The sequence below is a fragment of the Agelaius phoeniceus genome, chromosome 25, assembly GCF_051311805.1.
Source record: "Agelaius phoeniceus isolate bAgePho1 chromosome 25, bAgePho1.hap1, whole genome shotgun sequence".
Classification (NCBI taxonomy): Eukaryota; Metazoa; Chordata; class Aves; order Passeriformes; family Icteridae; genus Agelaius; species Agelaius phoeniceus.
Window position 1 is genome coordinate 2,904,865 of NC_135289.1, and position 19,723 is coordinate 2,924,587.

At 62.5% G+C, this 19,723-nt stretch overlaps 1 protein-coding gene across 12 annotated transcripts in view; it reads right to left on the bottom strand.

The window, feature by feature from the left end:
• Positions 1 to 19,723, bottom strand: part of PLEKHA6 (pleckstrin homology domain containing A6) — a 51,918-nt gene that overhangs the window by 12,913 nt on the left and 19,282 nt on the right. For 4 of the 12 annotated variants that reach the window (XM_077190471.1, XM_077190465.1, XM_077190467.1 and 1 more), the window contains exons 2-12: positions 9,660 to 9,740; positions 9,188 to 9,302; positions 8,985 to 9,089; positions 8,839 to 8,911; positions 8,413 to 8,513; positions 6,045 to 6,223; positions 4,958 to 5,455; positions 3,934 to 4,423; positions 3,165 to 3,251; positions 2,477 to 2,530; positions 74 to 154 (exon numbers count right to left, since the gene is read on the bottom strand). In XM_077190471.1, the coding sequence (XP_077046586.1) occupies positions 74 to 154; positions 2,477 to 2,530; positions 3,165 to 3,251; positions 3,934 to 4,423; positions 4,958 to 5,455; positions 6,045 to 6,223; positions 8,413 to 8,513; positions 8,839 to 8,911; positions 8,985 to 9,089; positions 9,188 to 9,289 (1,770 nt within the window). In that variant the 5' untranslated portion in view covers positions 9,290 to 9,302; positions 9,660 to 9,740. The other 8 variants (XM_077190475.1, XM_077190468.1, XM_077190472.1 and 5 more) reach the window with 6 other exon arrangements.

Here is a 19,723-nt window from a genome sequence, read left to right on the forward strand (position 1 = left end):
CCCGGGTGGCAGGAGGTGACCCTGGGTGGCCGCCAGGCACGAGCCATGCGGGGCCCGGTGGCCGGAGCCTTACTTGCATGTAGAGCTGGGCCCTAGGGGAGGAGGTCTCCACCATCCTGTTCACCATAGTGATGAGGGTCTCGCTCTCGCTCATCTGCGGCACACAGGGAAGGAAAGGGCACAGGTCAGCGGGGACACGCGCCTGTGCCAGCGGTCACCGGTCCAGGAGCCCTCGGGATGCAAAGTGCCACCTCCTGAGATGGCCCAGGGGCTCCAGCTGTGGCCTGGCGCTGCTGTCGCTCCTTTTAGTGCCTTTGTTGGGGGGAAAACACGGATAAAACAGAGCCAGCTCGGAGCAGATGGCACAGACGGACACGAGCTCGGACAGGGACAGCAGCGGCGTGGCCCGGCACACAGACGGACACACGGACAGGTCCTGGCACTGCCCCGTGGCTCTGTGCTCAATCAGGGCTGGCACAGCCCTGCTGGGTGCTGGGGAGGTGACTGACAGCTGGAGCTGGGGACAGCAGCGTCCCCTTTCCCAGGTGGCACGGGAATGGCACATCCCTGCTGCCAGGCGTGTTCTGTGCCACTCCACGGGGACAGCACTGTCCCCAAGCAGCGCTGCACAGCTCCCTGGGTGCCAGGTGACAAAGCCACTCAAGTCACCAGCACTGGAGCTCACCCCAGAACCCCCAGCCCTGAGCAGGACACTCCAGGGAAGCCCTGGGACAGCTGAAATCCCAAAGGTGACAACACTTTGTCACCAAAGCGGGGCCCAAGCCCTGCTGGGGCTGCAGCCGGGGAGCCGTGGGCGAGGAAGGAGAGAGCAAACAGAGCAGGAGGATGTTTGAAAAGAGGCCCTGACAGCGTCACTCCGAATTAACCTCTCCAGGGGCCTCTGCGAAAGGAGGAGGAGGAGATGCCAAACCTTTTTAGGGAGCGTTTTAAAGAGCCGTGGAGAGGCTGCGGCGCTGCCGGCGGCTGCGAGGGAGCTTTTATTGCAGCGGGAGCTCCTGGCCCCGCTCCAAGGCGGACACAGATCCCGGCCATGGGGAGATTTGCAGCCAAATGGGATCGTGCCGGGAGCAGCTCCCTCTGTGCCAGCCTGGCTGCAGCTCCTGTGCCCGGCTGAGGCTTCAGACGCTGCCTGGATGCGTCCCTGGGGGCTCTCCCGGCTGGATCCCCCTCCCCACGCTCCTGGGATGGAGTCAGTGCAGATTTCCTCCGAAAATTGCTGGCAGAATCAGGGTTTTCCTCCAAAAACACCATACAAAATCATGGTTTTCCTTGCAGGGTTTTCCCTCAAAAAAAACCCTGGCAAAATCAGGGTTTTCCTCCAAAAACACCATACAAAATCAGGGTCTTCGTCCAAAAACACCATACAAAATCATGGTTTTCCTTCCAGGGTTTTCCCTCAAAAAAAAACCCTGGCAAAATCAGGGTTTTCCTCCAAAAACACCATACCAAAATCATGGTTTTCCTTCCAAGGTTTTCCTCAGTAAAACTCTAGCAAAATCATGGTTTTCCTCCAAAAACACCATACCAAAATCATGGTTTTCCTTCCAGGGTTTTCCCTCAATAAAACTCTAGCAAAATCAGGGTTTTCCTCCAAAAACACCATACCAAAATCATGGTTTTCCTTCCAGGGTTTTCCCTCAAAAAAACCCTGGCAAAATCAGGGGTTTTCTCCAAAAACCACCGGCAAAATCAAGGTTTCCTCCAGAAACCACTGGCAAAACTAGAGTTTTCCTCCAAAAACTACTATTACTGGCAAATCCAGGATTTCCCTCCAAAACCTCTGGCAAAATCACAGTTTTTCCTCCAAGATTCTGCTCCAAAAACTCCATTCAAAGTCAAAGTTTTTCCTACAAGATTTTCCTCCAAAAACCCCATTCGAAATCAAGGTTTTCCTCCAAAACCCACTGGCAAAACCAAGGTTTTCCTCCAAAAACCTCTCCAAAACCACCTGAGCACTGCTGGCTTTTGGTGCCCACCTTCACCAGACCTTTCAGCCCTGAGGGGCCACCACATCACCACGGCCATGGTCCCCCATGCCAGGGCACAGGGGACATCCTGGGCAAAGGGTGCCAGCCTTGGGGACATCACAGCCACGCTGGCACCGTGCAGGTGCCCAGCACTGACCTGGGGGGTTCCAGAGCCGCTGCACCCCCTGAGCTCCAGGACAACCCCCAGAAATGCTGGGGATGTGCCCCAAAACCCCCAAAACTCCCCCCAAAAAACCACACAGAGGCACTGCCAGAGGTTGGGGGGCGAATTTTCTGCCGAGCGATGAGCGGCCCTATGGATGCAGAGGATGGAAGAAGCCAAACTAAAAAATAAAGACAACTGGTGCTGCTGGGATGCTGCTGGGATGCCGGTGAGGATGGATGGCAGGAGGGGACAGGGACACAGGGCACACGGGAGGGGACGAGAAGCAGCCGGTGAGGTGAGGCTGGCAGCCAGCTCCGCCTACCTGCTGGTCCAAATATTCTAGGTTTCTTTGCAACTGAAGGTCTAAAAGTTCATCCTACCAGGAGCCAGCAGGCAAGAAACGAGCAGCAAAACACATAAAAGAAGAAGCAAAGCAGTTAGGGGGGAGCCTATGGAATGGCCCCCGGGCCGGGAATGCTGCCGGGAATGCTGCTGGGAATGTGCCCTGCAGACCCTCGGGCAGCTGATTTCTTATTTATCTTTTCATTTCTAGGGAGACCCTGCCTCCGGCTGCGGGGATGGATGGGCGGCATGGGTGGGCTGTGGCGAAATTCAGGCTTCTCCCTCCTCTGGCGGTCCCGTCCCAGGGTTTTGGGATCTCTGGGGACCTCCTGGTGTCACCCCCCGGCTCCGGGAGGGGACACGAGGCAGGAGAACAAAGCAGCTGTGGCCAGATGTGAGGAAGCAGAGCGGGAGAGGTTTGGACTCAGCCAAGGACCACCCTGGGGGTCCGAGGGTGTCCCACTGCTACAGAGGGACCTTCCCATGTGGATTCCTGCGGGAATGGCCAGGAGGAAGCGGAGACACCAATGAAAGGCCCAGCTCTGCCCCTGGAGTGCACTGGTTCCTCCTTGGCCACCTGAGTGAGGACCCCCCAAACTGCCCCACGTGCCCGGGGTGAGGTCTGTGTCCCCCGTCAGTGTCACCCCCAGGGGACAGCAGGTACGTACCATTTTGTCGTGGATGGTGGGGGACGCCGGGAAGTGGTACGGGTACATCCCGGCCGGGACGGGCCGCCTGTCACCCAGGTAATCGTACTGTGGAGAGAGGGGACCCCCACCCCAAAATCAGGGACACGGGACAGGAGGAGAAAGCACAGGAGAGGGCAGGAGAGGGACTGGGGCATCAGCACTCCCTGCCTGGGAGCACATCTTGGGCTCCCAAAAGTTTTCCTCCAAAAACTACTGGCAAATCTGGGATTTTCCTCCAAACCCCCCTGGAAAAATCCGGGTTTTCCTCCAAGGTTTTCCTCCAAAAACCACTGGCAAAATCATGGTTTTCCTCTAAAAACTCCACATCATTTCCTCTCAAAACATCACATCCCATGGATCCCATCCCATTTATCTGATCCCATCCCATGGATCCCTTCCCATCCCACAAATCCCATCCTATCCCATCCCATCCCATCCCATCCCATCCCATCCCATCCCATCCCATGGATCCCATCCCTCTGACCCAATCCCATTCCATGGATCCCATCCTATCCCATCCCACCCCATAGATCCCATTCCATCCCATGGATCCCATCCCACGGATCCCATCCTACCCAACAAACACAACCAGAGAACCTTTGCAGGACACCCACAAGGACCCCAAACCCCCTCTCTGCCCCAATCCACGGGCTCGGTGTCCCTTTGCAGCCAGGCTGTGCACACAGAGGGGACACAGCCGCCACACGGCCGCACCCCTGCCCCATCTCCCCGCCCCGCCGGTGCCCACCTTGGGCGAGCTGATGGACCTGCGCATCACGAAGGTGGCGGGGTCGGCGTAAATCTCATCCCCGCGGGGCGGCAGCCGCTCGAAGCGGGCGCTGGGCGAGCGCACGGGCGAGTAAACCCTGGCACGGCCGTAGGAGCCCTGGCTGGGCGAGCGCGGCACCGAGCGCGAGCGCGGCTGCAGCGACATCCTCCGCAGCGAGCCCGAGGCCGCGTCCACCTCGTCCAGGTAGCTCGGCGGCCTGGAGGGCGCCGGCAGCCACAGCGGGACGTCCTGGCGGCCGAAGGCGGGGTGGAAGGGACCCCCGTTGCGGAAGGAGCGGCGTTTGTCCTCCAGCGCCCACGGGGGGCTGACGCGGTCGAAGGCAGGCATGGAGCAGATGCTGTCGGGGCGCACGCCCGGCGGGTAGTACTGGTACTCCTCGGGGTACTGCGGCGAGTAGGGCGAGTAATAATCGGGCACCCGGCGGGACACGGGGTAAAACCTGGTGGGGCTGGAGAGGGGGGGAGAGAGGTGAGAGCTGGGCTGGCAGTGGGCAGTGCCTGGGCAAGGTGGTGGTGGGCAAGGACAGCAGGAATGCTGGATGGGTGGCATTTGTCCTGCCAGGGGTTCAGTGCTTGTGGAATTCCTCCTGCCAGGGGCTCCACGGGAGCTTCCCCTCATGGAATTCCTCCTTTCTGGGGTCTCATGGTGGCCTCCTCTCCTCATATCTCTCCTGCAGGGACACTGAGGTGGCTCCCTTGCCCCAGAGATGCTCTGGTGGCTTCTTGTCCCTGTATCCCTCCTCCAAAGCACCCCGTGGTGGCTTTCCCATCCTGGCCTTCCTCGTCCCAGGGACTCCCCTTTACAACCCACCCCTTTTTGGGATGTCCTACACCCAGCTGCAAGCTGGAACAGGGAGAGAAAGAAAAAAGGAGAGAAAAACGAGATTTTCTAACCCCCAGGAGGCCACAAAACAGACAGGAAGGGGCAGAACATCCCCAGAGGGACCAACCCCAGATCACAGGAGCACCTGGCACAGCCTCACCTGCGCAGCTCCTCGGTGGGCGCGGTGGCGCGGCGCGAGTTCACCCACTGCTGCAGCTGCGTCATGGAGCTCTTGCGCTGGGCCACCTTCTCGGGGTGGGACCTGGGGGTGACGCCCCGGCGCTGGGCCCCGCTGTCACCGTCACCCGCCGGGGGGAAGGTGGTGCTGCCGGGCCGGCTGGGCGAGGGGTACGGCCACCCGTTGGGCTGTGCCGGCCGCTCGGCGCTCGCCGGCCCCCGCGGCCCCTCGGGGTAGGGACTGCCCGGCTCCGAGGGCGGCTCTTGCCCAACCAGGCCATTGGTTTTGGCCAGAGGATCCTTCTTGCCGTCCGCCCGCTCCGACGGCTTCCGCTCCATCTTCTCCGAGCCACGGCCGTCGCCCTCGCCACGGGTCTTGGTGTCGGGTTCAGCCTTGGGGTGCTCGCGGTGGGCGGCGTTGCAGTGGTGGTGGTGGTGGTGTTTGCTGGGGGGGATGTTCTCTGAGTCTGGCTTCTCGTGCCTGGGGGTGCCGAGACACCACAGAGGGGTCACCAAGGCCTGGCAGTGTCCCTGGGGTGGCCGGCGATGCCCTGTCCCTCCCTGAACCTTGCAGGGTCACAGCTCCCCCAGCTCCCTTCTCCAGAGTGTCCCTTACACACCCAAATGTCCCCAGGCAGGGAGGGCACCATGTCCCCTGGAGTGCTGGGCAGTGTGATGGCACTGGGCACTGACCTCTGGGTCTGCTCTGTCCCTCCCTGAGCCCTGTGGGGTCACCGCTCCCGCAGTTCCCTTCTCCAGAGTGTTTCTTACACCCCCAAATGTCCCCAAGCATGGAGGGCACTGCGTCCCCAGGAGGGCCAGGCATTGCAGTGGCACTGGGCAAGGACACAAGGACAGCACCGTGTCCCCAAGTAGTCTGGGCAGTGCGGTGGCACTGGGCAAGGACAGCACTGTGTCCCCAGGAGGGCCGGGCAGTGCTGTGGGCACTGGGCAAGGACACAAGGACAGCACAGTGTCCCCAGGAGATCCGGGCAGTGCAGTGGCACTGGGCAAGGACACAAGGACAGCACCGTGTCCCCAGGAGATCCGGGCAGTGCGGTGGCACTGACCTCTGGCTCGGCGGGATCTGCACGCGGGCGGCCTCGCCCATGGCCTGGATCCAGGACTCCTGCTCCTCCGTGTTCTCAGCACTGAAGAAGTAGGTGCGGATCCCGGCGTGCTCGGCCTGGGGAGGAGACAGGGACTGCCCGTTACCCGCCGGCAGCTCCTCCACCCAGCACACCGTCACCTGTGGGGGCACAGAACGGGGAGGGAGACACAGACAGGGGGTGAGAGCTCCGCTTCCAGCCTGGCGCCCCATCCCGCTGCTCCAGGGGCTGCCAGCAGTGCTCCTTCCCCTCTGTGTGCGGGGGGAAAGCTCTGCAGGCCCCTCATGGCGGGGTTTTATCCCCCTTGGAGTCACTCACAAGGATTTTTTGGGATCAGCCCCCACCCCCCCGAGAGGAGCAGCACCCCAATATTGGGGGGCAAAGGGGCCCAGCAAGAGCGGCAGCACCGGAGGAGCATCGTCCATGCAGGGTGAGGGGGAAGGTGGTTTCTCGGCCCAGGAAATATTTTGGGTAGAAAAGGCTCAGTTTTAATCCAAGGTGTTGGTGCTCATTCTCCGCCCAGAACGTGCTGGAAGGAGCCTTTATTTGAGAGCCTTTCTGCAGCTTCCACCTTCCCCCTGTGGAAAGGGGTGGGGGAAAGCGAGGAGGAAGAAAAGGGAGGAAGCGGAGTTCTCCTCCTGAAAGAATTTCAAGGGTTCAATCTCTTAAAAAAAAAAAAAAAAAGAAAAAGAACTAAAACAGAAAAATTAAGTCTGATTAAACCCCTCCCTTGAGTTTCCATCCTCCCCATAGCATGCAGCCACCGTGCCCAGCTGGGGTCACCTCCTGAGCCCCCCCATGCAGTTCTGGAAGCTCTGCAGGCAGAGGAAGAGGGGAAATTGAAGGGATCCATCCCTGGGATTAGCAGGAGCGGGGAGCAGAGCGAGCCCGGGGGTCCCTCAGCCTCTGCATGCACCACAAACACAAGAAGGTGGAACACTACCTAGGTGGTGGTGGCTGGGTGCTGGCGTGGTGGTGGCACCAAGAACCCCTCCTGTCCTGGCATCCTCACCCGCCGAGGGAGGAGGAGGAGGAAACACAGACACGGGGTCAGTGGGAGTGGGGTGGGAACCCCTCTGTCCTTCCCTGGACAAAACTGCTCTCCCAAACCCTGGAGCTGCAGAGCTTGGGGTGTGGGCAGCAGCTTTGAGAGGTTTTCCCTCATCAGTGCCAGGCAGCAGGGATTTCACAGAACCATGGAATTATTGAGGCTGGAAAATCCCTGTGGGATCATCGAGTCCCAGCTGTGCCTGATCCCCACCCTGAGCACTCAGTGCCACCTCCAGGTGCCACCTCCAGGGATGGGCGCTCCAAACCCCCCTGGGCAGCCCCTTCCAGCCCTTTCCATGAGGAAATTCCTGCTGGTGTCCAACCTGAGCCTCCCCAGCCCAGCCTGAGGCCGTTCCCTCTCCTCCTGTCCCTGTTCCCTGGGACAAGATCCCAAATCCCCCCGGCTGTCCCCTCCTGGCAGGGACAGAGCCAGAAATTCCCCCTGAGCCTCCTTTGCTCCAGGCTGAGCCCCTGCCCAGCTCCCTCAGGACTCTCCAAACCCTTCCCAGCTCCCTCAGGACTCTCCAAACCCTTCCCTGGACACCCCCAGGTCACAGAAGGTGACACCAGGGTGGGCACAGGCACAGGGCAGACCCCATGCCATCCCTCCCCTCTAAACCCTGCTCAGCTGAGCCTAAATTCAGGCTTAAGGAAGGGCAGCTCCACAAATCCCTCCCTTAGACTGGGAAAACTCGGGAATGTTCTGTGGGAAGCCCAGCCCCAGCTCTGGACACGGAGAGGGCACACTGGGGTCAACAAGGGAGTGTCAGACCCGTGACCATGAGCAGCTGGGCTGGGGACGGTGCCCGGTGATGCCAAAGGTGCCCAGTGGTGCCAGAAAGCGCCGGGGAAGCTCAGACCCTGCCAGGGATGGATGTGGGGGAGCAGCAGCCGCTGTCACCTCTCCCTGCTCCCCTCTCCAGCCCCACAGCAGCTGCTGGTGACACCTGCCAGGCAAGCGGCTCAAACGGGGCTGGAATTGGGGACAGCTCCGAGCCCGGCTGCGGGAGCAGCCGCTGGGGGCAGCAGCCATGGACGGGGGAGAGCAGGGCAGGGAGAGCGGTGGCAGCACCCGCAGGGCCCTGCAGGGTGGGTGCTGACCTTGGGGACACTGCTGCGACCCAGACCCAACCCACGGGGGGGGTCACCGCAGCGTGCTCCATGCCCCGTCACCGAGAAAGCCACCAGAGCAGCGGGGACCCTGCCAGCATCGCCAGTGCCACCGCGGTGCCGCGCCAGCGCCACGCTGTCCCCTGCCAGCCCCGGCAGGGGCACTGACCTTGAACGTGTGCTTCCTGCTGATGTTGTCCGAGGGCTGCACGGCGGCCACGCGGAAGCTGAGCAGGGGGATGCTGCCCAGGATGTTCTCCTCCTTCTCGTCTGGGGGGGGGAGGCAAATCCTGGGGTTACACCCACGGAGGGACCCCCGGCGCAGCCCCCTCCCCGTGCCCCGGCTCCATCCCACCTGTGGGATCGGCTCCCTGCCTGTTGCTGCTCCCGCAGCTGTGCCAGGCTCACAAACAACCTCCTCAATTATTGATGCGAGCCCGGGAGCTGCCAGGGAGGCGGGGAAAACTCGGGATTAACCCCTGGGCGCGGCAAACACCGGGAGAAACAGGGTGGAGCGCGGAAAGAGCCTGGGGACTTTGTGCTGGTGGCCCTGGGGCACGCCGGGGGTGGCCGCGGGCTCCGGGGGTGGCCGTACCTTTGTAGTAGAAGAGGCAGCGATCCACCAGCACAAACCAGCGCTTGTTCCACTGCTTCACCCCCGAGCTGGCCTAAGGGAGAGGGGCGGTGAGAGGGGGGTTCCCGGGGCTCTGCGGGGCCGGGAGGGGCGGCACGGGGGGGTACCTGCTTGTAGAGCCACCCGCTCTTGGTGACAGCGGCGTTGGGGTTCCTCTTCATGGAGTTGGAGCGCTTCCCGAAGGCGATGCCCTTGCGGGATGAGCGCGGAGCCTGCGTGCAGTGAGAGGGGATGCTCAGTGCCCGGGCTGGGCTCCCTGAGTCCCTGTCTGAGCTGGTGACAGCCGTGCCACACCTCCCCGGGCACTCACCCGGCCTCCGGGGCGCTCCGGGGGCACCTCAGCCACCATGGCGTGGTTGGGGGGCTCGCTGGGGACGGTGGCCGGCCGCTTGCTGCCCGCCTTGCTGGACATGTCCGAGCTGGGTCTGTGACATGGGAGAGGGGAATCAGCGGGTCTGTGCTCCTGCACCCTGCTGGGGTCGTCCCCACAGTGTTCCCAACCCTCCCTGGCTCCCCCAGCGTTCCCAGCCCAGCCCTTCCTGGCTCCCCCAGTGTTCCCAGCCCAGCCTTCCCTGGTTCCCCCAGTGTTCCCAACCCTCCTTGGCTCCCCCAGTGTTCCAATCCTCCCTGGTTCCCCCAGTGTTCCAATCCTCCCTGGTTCCCCCAGTGTTCCCAATCCTTCTTGGCTCCCCCAGGGTTCCCAATCCTCCCTGGCTCCCCCAGTGTTCCCAGCCCAGCCCTCCCTGGCTCCCCCAGCCCAAGGGGATTGGGACCAGACCTACTTTGGCAAGTCAAGCCTTGAGGTGTCCTCGGGGGCCTGTCCCGTCACTGGGTGCAGGAAGGTGTTCCGCCTTTCATTGTGGCTGTGGGGACAGCAGTGGGTGGGTGTTAGGAGTCCCCATGTCCCTCACATTGTCCCTGTGTCACCCACAAAGTCCCTTTGGCGCCACGTTTGCTGCTCTGTTGGTTCCATGCCAACGCCGGGGTTGGCACCAGGGCTGGCATCCCCTGCCCTGCCCTGAGCACCCCACTAATTCCAGATTTAGGATCGTTCACAGCATCATGGAATGGTTTAGGCTGGAAAGGCCTCCAGGATCACTGAGCTCAGCCATTAACCCAGCACCAAACGTGTCCCCAAGTGCCACATCCACTGCATGGGACACTCCCAGGGCTGGCAAGCAGAGCCCAAGCCCCCTTGGCTGCCCCCTCCTGTCAGGGAGAGCCAGAAGGTCCCACCTGAGCCTCCTTTTCTCCAGACTGAGCCCCTTCCCCAGCTCCCTCAGCCACTCCAGCCCTTCCCCAGCTCTGTCCCCTTCCCTGGGCACGCAAAGATTTCATTCAAGTGCCAAAATCGGGGCTGTGGTGGCCGCGCCACCGCTCCTGCTGCTGTCACATCCCAGCTGTCACCACTGGCCACACTCACAAGTCACTGCAGCAGCAGCAGCAGCAGCAGCGGCCATGGCCCATCCAGGGCTGTGCCTGCAGCCATGTCCCCAATGTCACCTCCTCCCCTGGCTGCTCTCGGAGCCATTTCCAAAGCACCTCGAAGCTTTGAGTGGGGTCACCTGGGCATGGGGACTGGGCCCCAAACACCAGCCTAGAACCCTTCAGACCTCAAACACCTCCACAGAGTCCCTCAGACCCTAAAAACCACCTCAGGACCCCTCAGACCCTCAAAACCACCCCAGGACCCCTCAGACCCTAAAAACCACCCCAGGACCCCTCAGACCCTAAAAACCACCCCAGGACCCCTCAGACCCCAAACACCAGCTCAGGATTCCCAACACAAGCTGTTCTGCCTCCCTGGCACTGGGTGCAGCTGTAGGGATCCCTGGCAGTGCCAGCAGCGGTGTCACTGCTGTCCCAGGCTCAGCTGGCACCTTGTGCCACATCCCTGCCCTGTCCCACAGAGATGGCACTGCCAGGCACCCCAGACCCCCCTCCCATGCTGCTTCCTGGGGTGCTCAGGGGGAAAGGATGAGTTTCAGAGCTCCATCCCAGGGATTTCACACCCGATCCCATCCCCTCCTTCCCAAACCTGCCGGGCACCGGGACACGGAGCCACCCCTGTGCCAGCAGCCCCAGCACGCCACCCACTCCTCCTGCCAGTCAGCAAAATGGGGGAAGTTTGAGCAAAAAAATGCTGCTGCCAAGACCATGCCATGCCGTGCCATGCCACCCACCTGGCTCTGGAGCCATTCACCACTGACACCCCAAAAATTGCTGCTGCTGCCCCTTGCAGCCCCCACCCCTGCCAGGCTCCTGATCCCCCTCTGGGGGCACCTTTAAAACCCGGGGGATGTGCGTGCACCCCATAATTGGGGGGGGGGTTCGCTCTCCAGACCCCCCCGTGCCCTCCTGGCTGGAGCAGAGCCGCCCTCAGTGCCTGGCCCGCGCTCCAGCCCAGCCCGGGCGGTTCTGCCCCAGGGCTGGAGCTGCTCCCGGCGCGGCTTTGCCCCCGGCGGTGCCTTCGGAGGGGTTCAAATGCCGGGAACTGGGGCAGGTCCCATCCCCGCAGTGACGCCGGCGTGCGGGGAGGGTGCAGCGCTGAGAGAGCAGCACCCCGAAAGCGCCAGGCGTGGGAAGTGGGCGCTGCCAGCACCCACCACCCCCACACTGGGTGTCCCCCAATCCCTGCAGGTCCCTGAACCCCACACTGGGTGTCCCCCCAATCCCTGCCCACCACCCTGAACCCCACACTGGGTGTCCCCCCAGTCCCTGCAGGTCCCTGAACCTCACACTGGGTGTCCCCCCCAGTCCCTGCCCACCACCCTGAACCCCACACTGGGTGTCCCCCAATCCCTGCCCACCACCCTGAACCCCACGCTGGGTGTCCCCAATCCCTGCAGGTCCCTGAACCCCACGCTGGGTGTCCCCCAATCCCTGCAGGTCCCTGAACCCCACGCTGGGTGTCCCCCAATCCCTGCAGGTCCCTGAACCCCACATTGGGTGTCCCCCCAATCCCTGCAGGTCCCTGAACCCCACGCTGGGTGTCCCCCAATCCCTGCCCACCACCCTGAACCCCACACTGGGTGTCCCCCCAATCCCTGCAGGTCCCTGAACCCCACACTGGGTGTCCCCCAATCCCTGCAGGTTCCCGAACTCTCCCTGCGGGCAGGACACCCCCATTTCGCAGCCCCCCTGGGCTCCTGCTGGCACCCACCGCGCTGCCTCCCCCCACCCCAAAGCTGCCCGCGCCCCCAGCCCCCGGGAGGAGCCGAAAGCTCCGGAAAGCAGCGCCCGGCGGCCGCTCCCGGGGCTGTCCCCGCTCCCGAACCTCGCCAGTGCCCATGGCCTCCCAGCACTGCAATGCAGCAGCCACTGCCCGGATCCACTGCCCGGGCCGGGGGTCCCGCCCCGCCGCTTCCCCGCGGGTCCCCCCGGGCCCCCCCAGCCCCCCGCGGGCTCCTACCTCACCCTCCGGTCCGCCCGGAACTTCAGCATGGTCCCGGGGGCCCGCCCGGCTCAGCGCCCGCTCCCGGCTCCGGGCATGGCACCGCTGCCACCACCGCGCTGCCAGGGGACAGCGGGGACAGCGGGGCGGCCCCGCGGGGCAGGGGGACGCGGGCGGCGGGCGAGGGCTCTGCCCGTGCTCTGCCAGCCGTGCCAGCCGCCCCGAGCCGGTGGCATTGGCGGTGCCGCTGGCGGCGGAGCTCGGGGGGCTCCGGGAGGGCTCCGGCGGCTCCGGCGGCTCCGGTAGCGGCGGGGTTGGGCGGCCCCGGTGTGCGGCAGGCGGCGGGGAAGGCGACAGCGGGGACAAACAGCTCCGCAGAGGAGAGGCGAAGGGCAGCGCGGCACAGCCGCCTCCCCCAGCCCAGGTGCGGAGCCGGGGAGATGCTGGTGGCAGCGAAAGGGCGACACGAGCAGCTCGGGGGGGTTCAGGGGGGCTCAGAGGGGTTGGTGAGGGGCTCCCGGGCCCCCCCAGCCCGGCAGGGCAGCGGGAAGGGCGGGTGTCACAGCAAGGGAAGCAGCCGCGCTGAGCTGAGCTCTGCCGCTGCCCTGGATTCAGCGGCTGCGTCCCTTCCCCCTGCTTGTGTCCCCAAAGCATCCCCGGGTGTCCCCAAAGCATCCCCGGGTGTGTCACCCTCCTCCTCCTCGCGGCTGTTCCTGCCCCAGGGGACACCGGGAGGAAATCCCGGGGGCCACGATGGGGACAAGCACAAAACCGGGGTGGGGGGGACAGACCCGCAGGGCATCAGCACCCCCAAAAAACCCCGGGGAGACCTTGGGAACGGGCAAGAGCGGGATTGGGGTGAGCCACGCTCTGCCTGGACTTCGGGGAGAGAATGCAGAGCCCTCAAGGCGGGCAGGAAGATCCTTGGGCAGGAGGGAGGGAAGGGATGGGGCTGACACGGCCAGGAAAGCTCCAAAGAAGGAAGCGCAGCACGGGGAGGCCGCTGGGCTCCCTCCTGCCACGGCCCTGCTCCCGAAAATCCCGGAGCGCCCTGGGGCACTGCCCAGCACCGCATCTTCCTCCCAAAAATCCGAATTGTGCCCCTTTGGGGTGAGCTCAGTGCCAGGGACCAGCCCAGGGGTGGCACCAGAGGTCCCAGCCCATCCCAGAATGTGCCAACGCTGCAGCACCAACAAAACTGAATCCAAACTGAACTGAACACAAACTGAACTGAACACAAACTGAACTGAACACAAACTAAATTAAACACAAACTGAACTGAACACAAACTAAACTAAACACAAACTAAATTAAACACAAACTGAACAAAACACAAACTGAACAGAACACAAACTAAACTAAACACAAACTGAGCCAAATCCAGACCGAGCTAAATCCAAACTGAACCAAATCCAAACTGAAACAAAAACAGACCAAAACAAATTCAAACCCAAACCAGATCCAGACCAAACCAGTTCCAAACAGAACGAAATCCAAACCGAAACCAAATCCAAACTGAACCAAATCCCAACCTAAATCAAATCCCAACCCAAACCAAACCCAGACCAAACCAAACCCAAAACAAACCTGAAACAAATCCAAACAAAACCCAAAACCCAGACCAAACCAATTCCAGACTAAGCCAAATCCAAATCAAACCCAAACTTGAACCAAATCCAAACTCAAACAAATCCCAAACCAAATCCAAACTGAACCAAATCCAAACTGAGCTGAACCCAAACACAAACCAAACCAAATCCCAACTGAATCCAAACCAAAACAAATCCAAACAAAGCCAAATCAAACCCAAATCCACCTTTTTAAGGCACCGGGCACATGGGGTGAGACATGTCCCTGGCCAAACTGCCACCACACGGCCTGTGGGCAGCACCAGCCTCATGGCAGGGTCTGAACCAGTGGCAAATGCCCCGGTGCTGCCTGTCCCCCTGTCCCCATGTCCCCACCACAGTGACTCGCCTGCTCCTCCATCACCACCAGCCAAGGATCCGGGGACAAGGTCCCCCAATGGCTGCAGGTGCGTGCCAGCCCTCCTTGGTGACACCACCAGGGCTCGCCCGGTGGCACTGCCACCACGGTGGGGTGGCACCTGCCATGGGAGGCTCTGGGGACATTTTTGGGGACAGCGATCTGGGGACAGTGTGGTAGGAGCAGGGAGGGAGCCACGGGAGGCTCCGTGTTGGGGTGTCACCCTCTGCCACAGCAGCTCGGTGTCACTGGGGCTGTGCCAGGTCTGGGGGCTTTGAGCTCGGTTCAGGCCGGGTTTGCCAGCCCAGAGCTGGCACCAGGTCCGGGCACCAGCTGGGCACTGTCACAGTCAGTGGTGTCTGGGGATGGGCAGGGACATGGCAGAGCCACAACTGATTCCTTCCTTCCTTCCTTCCTTCCTTCCTTCCTTCCTTCCTTCCTTCCTTCCTTCCTTCCTTCCTTCCTTCCTTCCTTCCTTCCTTCCTTCCTTCCTTCCTTCCTTCCTTCCTTCCTTCCTTCCTTCCTTCCTTCCTTCCTTCCTTCCTTCCTTCCTTCCTTCCTTCCTTCCTTCCTTCCTTCCTTCCTTCCTTCCTTCCTTCCTTCCTTCCTTCCTTCCTTCCTTCCTTCCTTCCTTCCTTCCTTCCTTCCTTCCTTCCTTCCTTCCTTCCTTCCTTCCTTCCTTCCTTCCTTCCTTCCTTCCTTCCTTCCTTCCTTCCTTCCTTCCTTCCTTCCTTCCTTCCTTCCTTCCTTCCTTCCTTCCTTCCTTCCTTCCTTCCTTCCTTCCTTCCTTCCTTCCTTCCTTCCTTCCTTCCTTCCTTCCTTCCTTCCTTCCTTCCTTCCTTCCTTCCTTCCTTCCTTCCTTCCTTCCTTCCTTCCTTCCTTCCTTCCTTCCTTCCTTCCTTCCTTCCTTCCTTCCTTCCTTCCTTCCTTCCTTCCTTCCTTCCTTCCTTCCTTCCTTCCTTCCTTCCTTCCTTCCTTCCTTCCTTCCTTCCTTCCTTCCTTCCTCCCTCCCTCCCTCCCTCCCTCCCTCCCTCCCTCCCTCCCTCCCTCCCTCCCTCCCTCCCTCCCTCCCTCCCTCCCTCCCTCCCTCCCTCCCTCCCTCCCTCCCTCCCTCCTTCCTCCCTCCCCTTTTCCCTTCCCTTTTTTCTTTTCCCGCCTTCTCCTTCCCTTTTTTCCCCCTTTTCCTTTTTTCTCTTTTTCTCTTCCCTTCCCTTCCTCCCTCCCTTGTTTTTCCAACCCTTTCTTCACCTCTCATCCCTCTCCTCCTGCTGCAGCCCTTGCAAATCCCATTTTCTGTTCTCCCTGGGAACTGCAGCGCTCAGCACCCAGGGGAGGGCACTCGGGGTCACCCTGTCACCCACGGTCCCCATGAGGGACAATCCACCCTCGGGAGAGCAAGGACAAACTGCTGAGCCCCGCTTTGCACAGGAGCCCAGGGTGGGAAAAAATGGATTATAAGGCATTAAAAAAGGGGGAAAAAATCAGGGAAAAAACAGATTATAAAGCACAAAACACAGGGGGGAAAATGGATTGTAAGGCACAAAAATCCAGGGATTCTCTGCACTCTGGGTCCATCCTGCATGGACCATAGGGATTAAAAAAATTAACGGAATTAAATTTTCTATCTCCACACGGGCCCATCCCAGCTCCTGCCCTGGCCAGCAAGACTATCCCAGGGCCACTTAGACCCCCAAAACCATTCCAGGGACATCCAGATCCCAAAAAATAGTGCTACCTAGACTCCAATGCCAGCCCAGGACATCCCAGGCCCCAAAAACCATCCCAGGGCCACTTAGACCCCAAAAACCATCTCAGGCACACCCAGACCCCAAGAAAACCAGTGCTACCTGGATCCCAACACCAGCCCAGAGCCACCCAGACCCCAAACACCAGCCCAGGGCTACCTAGACCCCAGAAACCATCCCAGGACCTCCCAGGCCCCAAAAGCCATCTCAGGGCCACCCTCTCCTGCAGGACACGCTGGCCACCAGCTCCCCCTCACGCTGTGATTCCCGTGGGAGCAGCCAGGGAGGGGAGGTGGGGGCAGAGCTGAGCTGGATGCCCTGGGAAGCAGCTGGGCTGTGGTGCCAGCCTTGCCAATCCAGGCAAGGAAGTGGCTGGGCTGCAGTGCCAGCCTTGCCAAGCCAGGCAAGGAAGCGGCTGGGCTGCGGTGCCAGCCTTGCCAAGCTGGGCAAGGAAGCGGCTGGGCTGTGGTGCCAGCCTTGGCAAACTGGGCAAGGAAGTGGCTGGGTCACGGTGCCAGCCTTGCCAAACTGGGCAAGGAAGCGGCTGGGCTGTGGTGCCAGCCCTGCCAAGCTGGGCAAAGTCCTCGGGAGGGGCGGCCGGGCAAGGAAGCAGCCACCATGGGCCGTGTGTGACATCAGCGGCGTCACACGGGGACATCCCGGGGTTGGGGGGCACAGGGAGGGACAGCGGGAGAAGCTCCCGGGGGGATGGACGGACGGACGGACGGATGGATGGACGGACGGACGGACGGACGGATGGATGGATGGATGGATGGATGGATGGATGGATGGATGGACAGACGGACGGACGGAGGGCCGGGAGCGGGGGAAGGCCGGGGATTTCCAGAGAACAAAGCGGCTGCTGGCAGCCAGCGTGGCGGGGAGGGCGAGTCCCCCGCTGCCGCGCCAGCTGGGGTCGGGGAGAAGCACAAAAAGCACAAAAAAAGCACCGGGAGTTTGTGTTTTATCTCCCTGGAAACCCCGGCTCCGTCCCAGGCACGGCCCAAGGGGCTGCCGGCCAAAAAGCGCCGCCGCTGCTGCTGCTGCTGCTGCCGGGGTTTGGAGCAGGCGCGGCAGCAGCGTCCTGACCCCGTGGGGGGACATTTGGGGAGAGTGACAGCTCTGGATCGGGGCAGGGTGGGTGACAGTCTGTGCCCTGGCAGCGCTGATGTCACTCCATTGTCCCCTGGTGGGGACCGAGCTGCAGTTCCTTGTGCATGGGATCACCGGGATCCCGGAGCCACAATTCCCACATGGAGCCACCATTCCCAGCAGGAGCCACCATTCCCACCCAGTGCCACCATTCCCAGCCAAGTGCCACCATTCCCAGCAGGAGCCACCATTCTCACCCAGAGCCACCATCTCCACATGGAGCCACTATTCCCAGCAGGAACCACAATTCCCACCCAGTGCTACCATTCCCACTCGGAGCCACCATTCCCCCCCAAAGCCACCATTCCCACCTGGAGCCACCATCTCCCCCCAGAGTCACCATTCCCACATGGAGCCACCATTCCCACATGGAGCCACCATTCCCAGCCAATGCCACCATCCCCACCCAGTGACACCATTCCTACTTGGAGCCATCACTCCTTCCTGCAGCCACCATTCCCACCCAGTGCCACCATTCCCACATGGAGCCACCATTCCCAGCCAGTGCCACCATCTCCACCCAGTGACACCATTCCTACTTGGGGCCATCACTCCTTCCTGGAGCCACCATTCCCACATGGAGCCACCATTCCCACATGGAGCCACCATTCCCACCACAATCTCCAAGCCACCACCTGGACTCGCCCCTGGAGGGCTGGAACTCTCCCTAAGCTCTTTAAGACCGGGAATTCCTGTCCCGAGCAATCCCTGGCATCAAAGGAGCGCGGCCCCAACCCCTCCCCGGCCAGGTCAGCTCAGGGGATTTACGGCAGCGCCGCTGGGAAAATCCTGCTGGGACAAATCCCCTGCCCGAGCCGTGGGCTCCATAATCACACCCGGTGCTGCCGGGGCCGTGCCTGGCGTGCTGCTCCTGCCACCTCTGCTTGTCACCACCCTCGGGCCACCCGCTGCTCGCTGGCCGCAGACAATGGCCCGCGAGTGCCACGGCCGGGGCCCGTGTGGCACCTCCAGGGTCCGTGTGACACCTCCAGGGTCCGTGTGACACGTCCGGGCTCTGTGACAAGGCTGCACACACACACAGACACATGCAGAGCCACACGCGCTCACACTCACCGGTGCCACCGCGCGTCCCCTCCGCCTGCTGCGCCACTCGCCGAGCCGGTGGCTCTCCCGCAGCCGGCCGGGGCGGATGATTTCCCTGATTTCCCTTCCAAGCCCATGGAGACCGTCATCGGTATCAATCATTAACAGCCGCCGCAGCTGCCGCCAGCTTAACCCCCTCGGCTCCGGGCGCAGCGCCGGGAGCCACCCCTTGCTCTCCTTTAATGGCACCGTGACACGGCAAAGTCACCGCAGGACAAGCGGCCCGACAGGAAAAAGGGTTTCCAAGGGGCTCCGCACCCCTACGGAGCCGCGGCCGCTCCTGCAGTGTCCCGACTGCGTGTCCCCCCTGCCCTGTCCCCTGTGTCCGGCACACGAGCGCTGGGAGCTGCCCCGCGTGTCCCCGAGATGCCCAAATCGCCACATCCCGGTGGGAGCTGCTGGAACCGCCGCTATCCCCACGCTCAGGCTGGTCCCGAGGGGCAGGAGCTGATCCCGAGGGGCAGGAGCTGATCCCCGCACCCCGGGACCGCAGCTCGGGACCGCTCCCCGCACCCCAGGACCGCTCCCCGCACCCCAGGATCGCTCCCTGCACCCCGAGACCGTTCCCTGCACCCCGGCACCGCTCCCCGCACCCCAGGAGCTCTCCCCGCACCCCGGCACCGCAGCTCGGGGCTCTCGGAGCTCCCTCTCCCTTTGCCCGCAGCTTTTCCAAGGATCATCAATGGCTGTAACTTTATCCCGGCGTGTTTACAACCCAGCTGCGGCTCTTGGCTCCCTCAGCCGTGCCGGGGGCCAGCTCGGCTCCCGCTCAGCCGCCACACGGCGCTGTCACAGCGTCCCTGTGTCCCCCCTCGCCGTGCCCCCCGCATCGGGATCAGCACCTGCATCCCCACGCAGAGGGGGCTGGAGGAGGAGGAGGAGGAGGAGGAGGAGGAGGAGCACAGCGCTGTCCCCGTGCCTGAGCCCTGCGCAGCGGACGGACAGATGTCCCTGTCGCCTCCCCCCGCCCCCGCCGCGTTACCCAACCTGCCGAGGGGTTGAATGATTAACCTCGGGCTGCGCCGCCGCCGGCTCCCGGCGCTGTCCCTGCACAGCCCCGCGGCGCGGTGGCACCTGGGGACCCTGCGCTTCTGTCACCAGCTCCCAGGAGCGTGCCATGCCAGGCCCCATCAGCTTGTCCCCACAAGCACACAGAGGGTCCCCACCCTGTCCCACGTCCCTGGAGCATCCCATGCCAGGCCCCATCAGCTTGTCCCTACAAACACACAGAGGGTCCCTACCCTGTCCCTCACCCCTGTCCCAACTCCCAGCCCTCAGTTTGTCCCCACAAGCACACAGAGGGTCCCCACCCTGTCCCTCACCCCTGTCCCACGTCCCTGGAGCACTCACAGCACCGGCACCACCTTCCCCCCCGACGCGGCCACCACCGCGGGAATTTCGCCTTTGTCCAGCCCCAGCTGCAGCTCCAGCCGGGGGCGTCGGGGCTGGAATGATCACAAACAGC